This window comes from Orbicella franksi, chromosome 7 (genome assembly GCF_964199315.1).
Source record: "Orbicella franksi chromosome 7, jaOrbFran1.1, whole genome shotgun sequence".
Lineage (NCBI taxonomy): Eukaryota > Metazoa > Cnidaria > Anthozoa > Scleractinia > Merulinidae > Orbicella > Orbicella franksi.
Window position 1 is genome coordinate 31,482,226 of NC_138151.1, and position 13,175 is coordinate 31,495,400.

Consider the following 13,175-nt stretch of genomic DNA (forward strand, 5'->3'; position numbering starts at 1 on the left):
CTATCAAAGAATGTTTCTGTAACAACTAATAGATTGTAAGATTATCATCGTGTACTTATCATGTTATTTCAGTTGTTAGCCAAACGTTCCAATATAGTAATAAGCTTACGTTTAGAATCGTTAAAAAACATCTAATGCGATGTATAACAAGTAACCATTAATTTTTAATAATCCTAAGTTGAATCAATTCAACACACAGTAAAATCACGAGTCAGGTCTTATTAACTGTCCAACGAAACTGTAAACAAGAGAAAGCACCCAATTTCTTATAAACATTGATCAAGATATTTAGAAGTTAGATCAGAAGTTTATTTCCCTGAACTTTTCAACTAATGCATTTCTGACAAACAAAGTATCAGATAATAAAGTGTATTATCGTTTGTCTCACTGTGTGAATCATACGTTAGGTGCTGATCAGTATGTGTTGGCTTCCTGTAGACACTGGTGGTGAGGCGGCCATCGCTTTCTCTATAAACTGACTTGTCGAGAAAGGCGATCTTGCTGTTATTCTCGATCCCCATGGTGAAACGGATTGATGATTGTTGACTGTTTAGGTGTTGTAGAAAGACGTCAACTCTATTCCGATCCAGGATGGTGAGGGTGTCATCTACGTAGCGCTTCCAGATCTTAAATTTGCAAGGTGCGGACGCTATTGCTTGTTCTTCAAATATCTCCATGTAGAGATTACTAATAACCGCGGATACCGGGCTCCCCGTGGCTGTGTGGTTTCGTTGTTGGTAGAAATACGTAGATCTTAATACGAAATTCAAGAGATCCGCGATTTGAGCTGAGGTTAGTGTCGTGCGGTCAGCCAGGTCTGCGTCACTCTCTAGTTTCCGCAGCGCGGCTTGTACGGCTCCCTCGATAGGTATGTTGGTAAACAGCGACTCTATGTTGAAGGACACCATGATCTCGTGTTCCTGGATCTTTTCACTGACGATGGTGGATGCGAAGTAAGCTGAGTTTTCCACTGTGAAGTTCGAGTTGCCTGTTAGAGGAGATCAGATGTTAGCCAAGAAAACAGACAAATCATAAGCAAAAGTATTGACACATGACACAATTGGCCTAAGCGGTGTGTCGGCCTTGTGGATCTTAGGTAAACCATTAATCCTAGGTTGTTTATGTCGGGGTCTGATCTGGTATGTGTCCATCCCGTTACAGGGCTAGTAGCTTCTCGGAAAGTTTCCAGTTCAAGCTGTCTGTTGGGTCTTTGTTGAGCAGCTGGTACGGTCCGGAATCAACTAGCGCTGACATTTTGGTGTAATATGTTTCAGCGTCCAGGATTACGCTGGCGCGACCTATATAAGCCGGGAGGACCATGATGGAGTTGTCCTCTTTTAGGCTTAATTTTAGAGCCTCTTGCTGTTCCTTCGTGATGTTAGGCGTGGTTGGTTGTGCCATTTGAAAGATGGTGTTGACAGCTCTCTTGACTGTGTCTACTCGTTCCGCATCCAGTGGCTTGACTGCTGACTCAACCTTGGCGAATATCTCCGTGGCTGGGACGCTGGTAAGAGTCACGGCAAAATATTGATCAGTACCTAGGGTATGATTCACAACACCCTCAGTCAGTAAAGCACGGTATTGTGAAGTGTCTGTACGACCGGGCCAAACGTCTCGTGACCAAACCATCAGTAATCGTGGAGAGAAGAAACACCTGTCATCTGTACTTGTTTCTAACGGATATACCTCCTTTTTGTGTAGAAGATCACAAAGACAAGAACAGCCCCAAGAAGAGAACCCGTGGCAGAGTTCAAATTACCTTATGTCTAAGGAGTATCGGAGCTTCTCCACCGCTGCATAGAACAACAAGGTATTCGCACTGTCTATTTAAGTCTGACACGACATTTCGGTCACACTTAGTGTGACCAAAGGACGCCGTCGACCCAGCTTAACTTGATGGCGTGGTCTACAGGCTTCCCTGCGAGTACGGCAAAGTCTACATCAGGGAAACAGGGAGACCTATGGAGGAGAGGATCAAAGAACACGACAGGGATATACGACTCGCCAGAACCCAGACCTCCGTCGTTTCTGAACACGCCCACGAGACCGGCCACTATCCGAGGTCAAGCTTATTGATCGAAATCCTCGCTGGTACACAAGTAAGGTCAAGGAAGCTATCCACATAACACTTCACCTTCATAACATCAACAGGGATAGTGAAATTGAAATTCCTGATTCATGGATGCCCACGATCAATACACAACAACGGGAAAACGGTACAACAGCGAACCGCTGAGGGAACAGCTACTCACCGGAACATTGGAACAATGGGAGGATTGAAATCCACGAATCACAGCCGATTTTCGTAATATAAATGATGCCGTGTAATCAGTCGACCTCATCGCCTGAAGAATTGAAGACTAGCAGTAACCAGTCGAATCACCGCGATCTACATCTCAAGTGACTAGCTACATCGTGAGACAAACGATAATACACTTTATTATTGCATCTACCACGATGAACAACAACAATCTCTTCCTCGACAAAATATCAGATCTCAAAGGATATTTTAACTATTGTCAAGACAGAACCAGCATGTCCTATTACGGACGGAACAAAATCAATCAGTTACATTATCAATATTAAAGATCACAAAGATGGTCAAGGAACTTCATAAACGCTTTTCTTAAAACTCAGATCGTCTAGGGTAACTAGGACGCAAGTAAAATAATCAAGTGTCCACAAGTGAGCGCTAACTATGCTTCAGCCAAGTAGCTACAGAAACATTGTTTCTAATTACCTAATTAGGACCATGTTGTTTTTGAAGTAATGTTTAACGCGTTAGCTAAGACACTAATTGCCCTAACGTTGAAAGCCCATTTTCTCTCTCTCTCTTATCTGTAGAAAATAGGAGAAAAACAGCACGTGACACAGGAATAGAGCTATTAAGCTTCAACTACGATAACAGCGAGATCAAACTTCAGTTTATGAGTTCATGATTGCCTGGATGTGACCAAGCCTCCATTTCAGCACTATTAAATTTATGGGTTTTTTTCTTCATTGATCGTTCTTCCAGTCACAGACAAGTGTCCTCTTCACTCAGTCTTGAATGCTCATGAACGTCAAGAGAAGATCGAGCTTTCCTCTCAAATTGCGTTTTCCTTAATTTTCTCGTTGCGAGTATCAGCCATTTTACCAGTCTTACCGTTTTTTGGCGTTCGGTTAGTTTCCTCATCTGTGGGGTCAAAGGTAACCACTCCGCTGTCCATGAAAGAGCTGGACATCGACGGCATGTTGAATTGATTCCACTAGTTGATAGTTGTTGCTTCAGAATGTTTCTGCCAGCTAATCCGCGTATTTCGCCCTGCAATTTAGTAAAAGACAGGACCATGACAAGACAACAAGAAAATAAAAAGACCATCGTGGATTTTTGCGCTATTCGTTTATGTAGCAATAAATGTATACAAAATACTGCACTGCAAAAAAGAAAAAAGTCAGTTTCATGTCAAAATGGGACGATAAGTCAATTTGTTTCCATGGAAGAAGACTTCAAGAAGACTGCAAGCAGTCTTTTCGTAAAATCCTTTACAGGAGCAAAGGGTAATTATTAATTGAAATCAGTCAACCAAAGTGTCAGGGCCCCTGTGATAGCAGTCTAGTACTTCAAGGGCTACTCTGTTTAGAATATTTAAATAAAACATATTTTTGACCGTACAAGTAAGTATTACATGTAACTATTTATAGGTAAGAAATCTAAGATAATTCATTCAACACACAGTAAAATCACGAATTAGATCTTCATTGTTCTACGAAACTGTGAACAAGAGAAAGCGCCCAGTTTGTAACAGAAGCCCTCAATAAAAAAATTGACCTCGATATCTAGAGAATAGATCAGAAGTTTATCAGTTTTTTTGGCTATGAAGTGTCAGACAGAGTCACGAGGTCTTATGATTCACGGAACTAAAAGGAGATAACTTAAGAGTAAGTTGACTGAAAACTTCCATGAACAGTAATTAAAGATCACGTAGATGATTACAGGACTTCATAAACGTTTTTCTTAAAACTCAAAGATCGTCGAGAGTAACTAGACGCAAGTAAAATATTCAAGTGTACACAAATGGGCGCTAAGACCCAGGTCAAGCGTCGAAATTCACATGAGACGAACCAAATTATTTTGAGTCAATCCCGCAAACGGGTAAAGACCGTTGGGTCAAATATCTGAAGCACACGGACAGATTGTGTAGGTCGATCTAAATTCAGTCGGACGAACTCAGTTGAGTCAAATGCCGAACTTATCATGAACGTAATTCGCTCAGTTCAGACGGTTCGTCTAATGTGAAGTTTGAAGTTTCCTGTGCCTATATTTTTAGGACAATCAGACAGTCGATCCAGGGCGCTAAAATTCAACTTTTAGACGAGAAATTTGGTACAAAAGTCTTACATGTCTTTTTGTTTGATTCGAAGGGTGAAAGAGCTTTTACATGCGTCGTTTAAGGTTTTTCGATGGAGTGTTTTCCTAGACCATACCAAACAGATGAATGAGTCATAAATCAAAAAGACACCAACAAAATATTCATAGCTTCAAAACATAACATCAGGACACATTATGATATTATTTGAAGCAATACAATTAGTATGTAATATTTAGACTGATCGTTAACAATATGTAAATAGTGAAAAACAATAAAAAATGTGAAATCTGAATTTACCATTAGTATGCAAAATGTTTGACTTGAAATGCTCGAAATTAAACATGCATTTTTTCTTGTATATTGAACTTTACATTTTTGGTATTCTTGTACATTCCACTTTACATTATAGACAATGGTATGAGCCTTTTTATATCTCATCTAGTTAGTACAAAATTTAGTTTTACCGACTTTTAATTCTTGTTTATTGTTTCCATGGAAATATCGATTGCCTTATGAAATAGATGATACCAAAATTCAATCAAATTTCCAATCACTGGTGTAATTTTCACATAGATCTGATGAAAGAAGAATTGTTAAAAGCTGATTGAAAATGCTTGTATGCCTACTTGAGAACAACTGGGTCGAGACACCAAAGCATGTTATTGTCTGTTGGTCAATACTTAAACATATCCTCTGAGTCATCTATTGTTTCCATGTTTAGCTGTCAGTGTAAATGACATGACTGTCACATTTGCAAGAAGGTGATTGGCTAACAGAGCTTTAATTAACAATGTGCACTTTCCATAACCAGCCCGGGGGCATGATGCAGTATTTTAATTTATTCAGCTTTCTACGGCTTTGTGAGATTTAGCATTTGATAATTCATTCGTAAAATTCGCGTCTAATTTCTTGTAAAAACGACATGGAGTCAGCAACGGATGAGAAAAGTCTCGAGAAACGTCTCAAAGTAGCCGCTTTAGCTTGGGCTTGTACCCTCACCTCACGGGCTTGGCGCCTCTAGAACCACCGTCAGTTGATGGTTCGCTTCGCTATTATTTAAGCGATCTCGAAATATTTGCGCGGCTGCTTAATGCTAAACCCCACAATGCTAACAGTATGCCTCCTCTTCTTAGAAGAGAGCGCGATAAGACGATGGCAAGAAGGAAGGGTCAACAATGTGAATGAAAAGGAATTCAAATGACAGGTACGTCAGCCGCTGGCTCCGTCTTACGTTGCAGCACTTGTTGAGGTCTGGAAATTGAGGAGAGAGCTATCTAATGTTATTCAATATCTCGAAGAACGTCTCGTAAGAAGGGACTACAATTTTGTTGTACAGCTGAATATTTGCTTTTTTAACCAGTATTATTGTTATTGAAGAATCAAGTGGTCTGTTTGCCTTATCAGCCAAATCCAGGGATCAGATCGGACAGTGCAATCTTGCAGTTCAGTATTAGAAACTAATATATTCCCTTTATTTACAGGGTAAACTCAAAATGAACACGATTTTCTTGGAGCAAATAACATGAACGTCGAACAGAGCAGTCCTTGATGTAGTCCATTAATGGATTCATGGTTGATAGGATAACAGGCTTCCCTGTGAGAACTACGACATTTTTAAGTTTAGTGCATGATCAGAAGAGATAACAGAAAAGTTAGAAATTGATACGTAGACTTTATTTACTAAAAAGCCGTCATATTAAAATGCCAATGGCCACACGTCATCTAGATTTGTTCAAGATAAGTGCTTTGTTTGAAAAGGTCTTGTCCAAACACGTCTCATAACTGTTATCTCACATTAATATTTACATTTCCTTGACAGAGCTCAGTGTTGAAATCTACCGTTTTTATTTTACTTGTGAGCATAAATGTAAGCGTGTATCTTCTCTTCAACCTTATTACAAATAGCATCAAACTATGCGGCTGATAGTTTTCCGTCATGTAAGGTAATAGAGATTTAATAGAGTAATAAGATTAGTGTCACCGTTGTCATTGCCATTGTCGGTTATTTAATTAAGAGTATCCTATTAGCATCTCTATCAACACTATTTTTCATTAATATTACTCCTAACTTTAAAAGATATTATTGCTTTATAAGTATTTTACAACGTAATCAGGGTTTAGGTTGTCAATGCATAGCCCATGATAGTACAGTTATAGAAAGGCATTCCTTCCTTGCCTTGTTAAAGTTGAAAAATGCCAACGTAATTGTCAACAGGGTGATTGAGCGAACAACCTATTATAAATAATGTTAATATATAACATTACGAATTTCATCCATACTGAACTGTCAAACGTCGTACATATGTCTGTTTTTATTCTATGCTATCATGTCGTTGTTGAGTCGTCTTGTTTTGGTCTCAGGCCCCGTCAACACCATGCAAGAGAAATTTGAAAACGCAGCTTTATTACCTCGTGTACGGTTAAGCTAACCTTCCACGCTAGGCCATCACGAAAACGTAGTTTTTCGAAAGTGCTCTACAAACCGGAGGAATTTGAAAAATAGCGGAGTGTACGTTTTAGGGTAGACGGAAAATATTTTGAAAACGGATCTTTCCTAATACGATGACGTCACGATAATTATGTGAAACACTCGACAAATCACTCACCTTCTTAAAGGGGCGGAGCCGACGGGGAAAGGTCTTGGGGTGCCCGTGAAACAACATACAACGGGTGGCGAAAACGATGACAATCTGGTGAGTACCCTTACTTTGCACCTCACCCCCCCCCCCCCTTGAAAAATCCTGGCTACTCCCCTGCTTTAATTCTACTGCAGGTTTCACGTAAAGATAAGAGAAAAGTAAAAAAAAAAATCGGGTTGGGTGTGCGCGAAAAAAATTACGCGTTATTTTTTTCGCTTTCGCCTCTGTACATGATGTTCGGCTAAAATACGCAAAAAATTACGCCTGTTCTGCAGGCTAAAGTATATGACACTAATCATCTTGCGTTCTCTTTCACATTGTGCTTCAGTTAAACCCTGTCTTGAAAACGTAATATCAACGCCGCCTTCGTTTGCTGACATAACAATAGAAATGAGTTTTCTTTTCTAAAACTGGAAAACTTTGGGGGAGCAATCGTTTCGCCAAAAGCAAACTCTCTCTGTCAAAATGGTTAATGCGGTTTTCATGCTATTTCCCGCCAGAAAAACGCTGCCTGCCCAATTTTCCGCCAAGAAAAGATGGTGTTGATACGGGTTCGTACGGTGATGTCATAAACAAATTTTCTCGGCTTGATGATTTAACCAAAAATTCTCCGTAATCTAAGAATGTATGCAACAATGTCGGTAGAAAAATAGGTATATTCATATTAATTGGGGCACGAAATATATCTTATAAGGAGGCCGTTTCGAGGGATGCTCTTACGGAGTTGAAACACCGCTGTCACTGTTTTACATCTGCAGATCCATCAGAAAAGACCACACATCACCATGAGTGACCTTGAAGTGTTCTTATGTTATTCATTTCGACAATCGGTAACCTTCCCTGGGGAAGGGGGGTACTATACGGGGAGGCTCCGCCGGAAAGGGGTACCTTTTCCAGGCTTCAGATATATAAAAGGGTAGGGATTTTACAAGTTAGTGATAGTAATTGGACCGAGTACAGTACAATTCAGGGAGCAGTCGCGCGAGTAGTTTCAAAATCGGACGGACGCGAAGCGCGAGGCCGATTTGAAATTACGAGCACGATTATTCCCTGAATTGCACTCCACTCGGTCCAATCACTAATAAATCGTATCTATAACAAATTTCGGAATTAAAAATGTCTTTTGAGAACTTCTTTTGAGTGAAAACATCTTAACGCTTTTCAAAAATTTTGAAGCTGTAGGAAACGGTGCGAAGGAAGCCATTAAAGCGCGCGTAACTGACGTGCGAATCATGTGGGTATCCAATTCAAATTGGATACCTGTAATTGGACACCCACGTGATCGCGCGCCGATTACGTAACAAATAGGCGCGCGGAGAGCATAACACGATCGAGAAGTTTGTTATAGATACCATTAAGGTATATAACGGGGTAGGGAGATTTATTTTCCTCTTTTTATTTTGTTTAGTTTCTCCTATGTATATTGTGTTTGTTAATTAATACAAAAAAAAAATAGGTATTTAAAGGGGAAATGAAACAATGCACACATAGTCTTCATATGTAAACACATAATTTGTTACAACATAGAAATATGACAAGGAAGCAAATTTTATTGTCTGATATTTTTAAGTATGAGTTCATGTTAGTTTGTAGTATACCCGAGCTAAATTAATTTTTTGTTATGGCTCGTCCGACCGAATGCCTCAACTTGGTATTCGTTTAAACTGAAGCCATCAAGTTGTCGAAAGTTTAAATTACAGTAAGTATGCAATGCTTTTAAATAACTATTTCAAGAATTCTAAATTGATGTTAGTTATTTCCAATGTACAACATTCTTTTGCCCTCCAACATAACTGTCAATTGACAACTGAATATTGATTCAATAGAGAGAGTCTCCATTAATAAATTATATTTCCAATCCGTCTATACATTATCAATAGCAGTACTTGGCTGGACTATAGAGCATCTGACTGGGCAGTAACATATATGTCACAGTTCTTACATGTAAAACTATTTAGAATGTGTTTCATAACACATGATTAATTATTTTGTCTTGTTCTGTGATCCAAAACAAAGACAGTCCACTTCTGTTTTATTTTCTCAAAGTAACTACCACTACTCCAAATTCAAAGGACATAGTTATTCAAATACAAAATAATCTAACTTTTAATTCTTTCTCTTGACTTCAGCCAAATCTTGAGCCATGCATTAAGGTTCTACTTTTTGCTCCTGTGGATAAAATCCACGTGTCTGACCATTCATTTTATTGAGTTTTTTCCACGTTGTTTGGGAAAATGTTTCCTTCCACTCCAGCAGTGCAAAGTGGTAGTCGTACAGGACTAAAGGTCATCTTGAAATCTGCAGCATGTAGTAGTGCAGATAAGGACTGGGGCCTAGGAACCTAAGGCTACGTAGAAAGCTGCCAAAGACCAAGTTCTTCTGGCATTGTAGTAACATTCTTGAATATTTCAAGTGAGCTCAGGCCCAACAGGTCCTGAGATGGCATGGTCCAACTTTTTCAGGGTGCGGTCAAAACTGACTCCAAGGACCTGGAATTTCCAAGACCCATTCTGCAATGTAGCAGAACCTAGAATATGTAAAGGGAGCCATCCTCTGGTCCAACGTATCCAATGATAATAAGAATGAGGTCCACAAGGGTCCACACTCCCAGGCCCCCAAAGCTGAACAGCTTTCCAAGACCCTCTCTCCAGTGTCCTAAATAGAAGCGGTCCACACCAAAACCACCAAGAGTCAAGCTGTAGAGAGAAAGAGATAACAGTTCTTTTCACAAGAAAACAAGAAGGCTCTGGCTACAAATTGAGATAATTATCATAGCAAGTTCATTAATTGTAATCAATTTTAATTACACTTAGATTATGCGTCCCTAATGAGTGGTGCCAAAAAAGATGCTCCTTGACTATGTACAGTGTAATACCCTCAGACATAATTATAAAAGTTCATCTTTCAGAGATGTTAGCCTTAAAACCACCAATTTTCAAGAGTGATCATGTGGGATCAATCAAGACAGTACCCAGTCCAATACTGAGAGAACATTAGACCAGCAGTGGAGCAATCTGATTGGTTGATTTTAGTTATTGGCCCTGTGAACTAACTTAGTCATGTAATAAAATACCATACTGCAAGGCTGTCACAAAGTTTTGAAGGTAGGTGGCTTTACTGTTGGAGTACAGTAGCTGGTTGATTTTGCAATCTCTTTCTAAAGAATCAAATGAGATGGAAGAGATGGGAATTTTCCGCAGCAGCCAGCTACGTTTATCAACACTGATATAGTTACAAAATATGTCTTTGGTTACCTTAGTAATACAGCAGTAGACCATCTGTAACCTGAAGTCCAATTGCATGACAACAATTTTGGAAATGTACGGTTACCTTAGAAACAAAGCATACAATAAAGAACAGGTAGTTCCGTATTTTCAATGGCATAGGAAATACTGGTACATTAACACAGCTACTAAGACCTCGCTGCTGCTATTTTAACTCTTCTATGGTGATGAGGAACTAGTATAAAGTAGTCAGATTAAGAATCTTGAGGATGATTACAGGCTGAATTCTGAATCAAGCATTCTGGATTTCCAAGCCCTGGCTGGGGTCACTGCATTGCGTTCTTGGGCGAGACACTCTCTAGATCACAGTGCCTCTTTCCACCCAGGTGTTTAAATGAGTACCAGCAAATAAATGCCGGGGGGGGGGGGGTAACCCTGCAATGGACTGTCATCCAATCCATATTACATTATGCCGCAGAACAAACTGAAATAAGGTCCAGCTGTATGAACAGGGTCATGCAAGTGTTACTTTAGCCAATTCATAACTGTGATACATGTAATTACCACGTATCAAGCATTGTTTTATAATACAATTGGAATGTCATAGTCAGTAGCACATCATCAAATATATATAAAAAATAATACAATGTAACTCATTGTTTTTTTAGAGAAGTTTAGAGAGGTTTTCACTTGAGCATCATGAACCAAATCCAGAGTCATAACTTACTAAATAAGCCAATCACAACGGACATAGGCAATTGAAAGACTCAATACTTGAACAGTGAAACATGCAAATATCAGCCTGATGAAAATATGAGAGAGCAGGTCACGACTGGTGTTGATAAACAATAATAATATTATTATAATAGTTCCTTTAGCCTGAGAGTCAATAAATGACATCTTTTTTATGTAAACTTACCAAGACAAAGTACATTGTCTTTTACAGTACAGTTTGTTTGATATCTTTCCTGGGGACTGGACACTACCTATTCCAAACAAAACAAACAAAAACAGTGACATGAATTCCCATCTTGAATTCAATGGATCCCATGTAATTTTTGATGTCTTGACTTTTTCAAAGCTACATTCAAAGCAACCCTAACCCTCACCCTAACCACCACTAGTCTGTTATTCTGTAGAGCCACTTGCTGTGCCTGATAGATTCTGTCACTTGAGACTTAGGGCTGATTAATTCAACCTTTATTACATGGCTGTGTCTCACAAGGACTGGGAACTACCAAATTCATGAATTTGATTGGCTGAAATCAATAGTGACGGTGGCGTAGATTCTCCTATCTAGACCGGCATCTAGACCGATTACATTTTGCAGTAAAAAAGTTGCAAACTAAAATACAAAAATATTGACTGTTTTCTTCTAAAAATATTAGTTCCAGAAAATATTCATATTTTGGAAGTGAAAAGAACGCAAAGAGGGCGAGCAAACTTTGGCAGATTTAAGTTCAGCTCATTGCTGTTAGCAAGCAAAACATCATTTAGTACAAACCAATTTCATTAAACAAACTAAATTTCTCTTGTTTGCCATATCATCAACATCTTATTAACCGAGCTTAGTATGTCTGTATGGGAGAATCTTGACCTCGGTTGTGTGCACAGACCTCACTGCATTCAGTCTCCCATATGGACCTGACCTGTTTGCTTAATACAAACTAAGAATGGTCCTCATACTAACGGTAAATTCGATGTAAACTACCTCTGTCACAGTGACTGTAAAGTCTGTTAATTGAAATAATGACCAGATATTTACCTTACATCCTGACTGCTTCTTGCAAATGTAGTTATCAGGATTCATTTGATAACAGTATCTACAGTTTAATGTCCTCTTAAAACTCTGAGAACCCTGTACAGAAACAACAGTAATTTTATTATTGTCCTTGGGTGTAAATTTGTTTTAGTTTGCTGCTGATGAAGTTTGATTTTTAACCTCCTTATTTTTTCTCCTACCATAAGATAAATTGAAATAAAGATGGCTGGATATATATACTGGCCAAGTTCTTTCTTGAAGTGTTTATGGACCAAGATGGACTCGAGGTCCATAAACACATACAAAGATGAGAACGAGGCCAATATCCAGCAATCGTTACCCCACAAACTTGGTCAACAAAGAATTTATTACATTACTCAAAGACTTAGCCATATAATAAACTGGAAAACTGATAAAAGCTTACTCACAATCCAGTGCAGTAATGGTACTATTAATTTTTGATACAAACTCTTGACCATGGAAATCAGATGTTTCGAGCTATTTTTGTTATTTTCCCAACTTACAAAACTTGTGGGAGAATTGTCAAGAATATTTAGTCAGAATAAAATTTGACTGTTTTTGCTTTATAAGTTTGTACGTGAACATACATGTACATAGTTAAGCTCAAACTTAATTAAGTTACAACATTAAAAATACATGTAAGCTTAAGCTTAATAGAGTAACGCTTACTTACCGTGCATTTAATTGAGCTAATTGCTTTACATTGTACTTCAACGTCTTTCCCGTAAATACATGAGTAATTAAATTCGCACTGAATACAAGAAGCCCCAAGATCACGGCATCGAACACCGTCTGGGCATTGTAAATCTGACCAATCAATATCTCCTGAAGAATTATTTTTGATAGCTGTTGTCTTGGTGGGTGAAACAGACGACAAACTTGCCGCAGACTGCGAACTCGTAACTGTCACTTGGATAGCTGGCGCAGCTTCACTGTTTCCCTGTGCTGCAATGTTATATTGAAGAGCAAATTTCAGTAGAAAAGCGACTAGGACATGATAAGTCACCCCCACAAGGTCCGCCATGTTTTGTACAGAGAAAGGAAAATGAAAAACACTGGGCACCAGCGACTTTTCGATCTCAAGGTACCCACGTGACTATTGTATCATTTCCAAGATGGTGGGTGAACCTGCGTTGTGTCCTATCTCTTGATTTACGTAGAATATTAAATTAAACTT

General features: G+C 38.9%; 1 protein-coding gene, 1 long non-coding RNA gene and 1 pseudogene across 2 annotated transcripts; 1 reads left to right on the plus strand and 2 right to left on the minus strand.

Annotated features, from left to right (window-relative positions):
* Positions 1-211: 211 nt before the first annotated feature.
* Positions 212-1,661, minus strand: LOC145493728 (uncharacterized; annotated as a pseudogene).
* Positions 1,662-5,073: 3,412 nt separating this feature from the next.
* On the plus strand, positions 5,074-5,908 carry LOC145491986 (uncharacterized). Its single transcript, XR_014049906.1, has 3 exons — positions 5,074-5,391; positions 5,486-5,556; positions 5,834-5,908. It is a non-coding gene; the product is annotated as an uncharacterized LOC145491986 (long non-coding RNA).
* Positions 5,909-7,245: 1,337 nt separating this feature from the next.
* On the minus strand, positions 7,246-13,074 carry LOC145491738 (TM2 domain-containing protein 3-like). The gene is made up of 5 exons (XM_081470988.1): positions 12,672-13,074; positions 11,981-12,073; positions 11,135-11,201; positions 10,246-10,321; positions 7,246-9,687 (listed from the first exon to the last, which is right to left on the minus strand). Exons 1-5 carry the CDS (start codon positions 13,020-13,022, stop codon positions 9,519-9,521), a joined length of 756 nt encoding a protein of 251 aa, XP_081327114.1. The 5' UTR covers positions 13,023-13,074; the 3' UTR covers positions 7,246-9,518.
* Between the last annotated feature and the right edge of the window lie 101 nt (positions 13,075-13,175).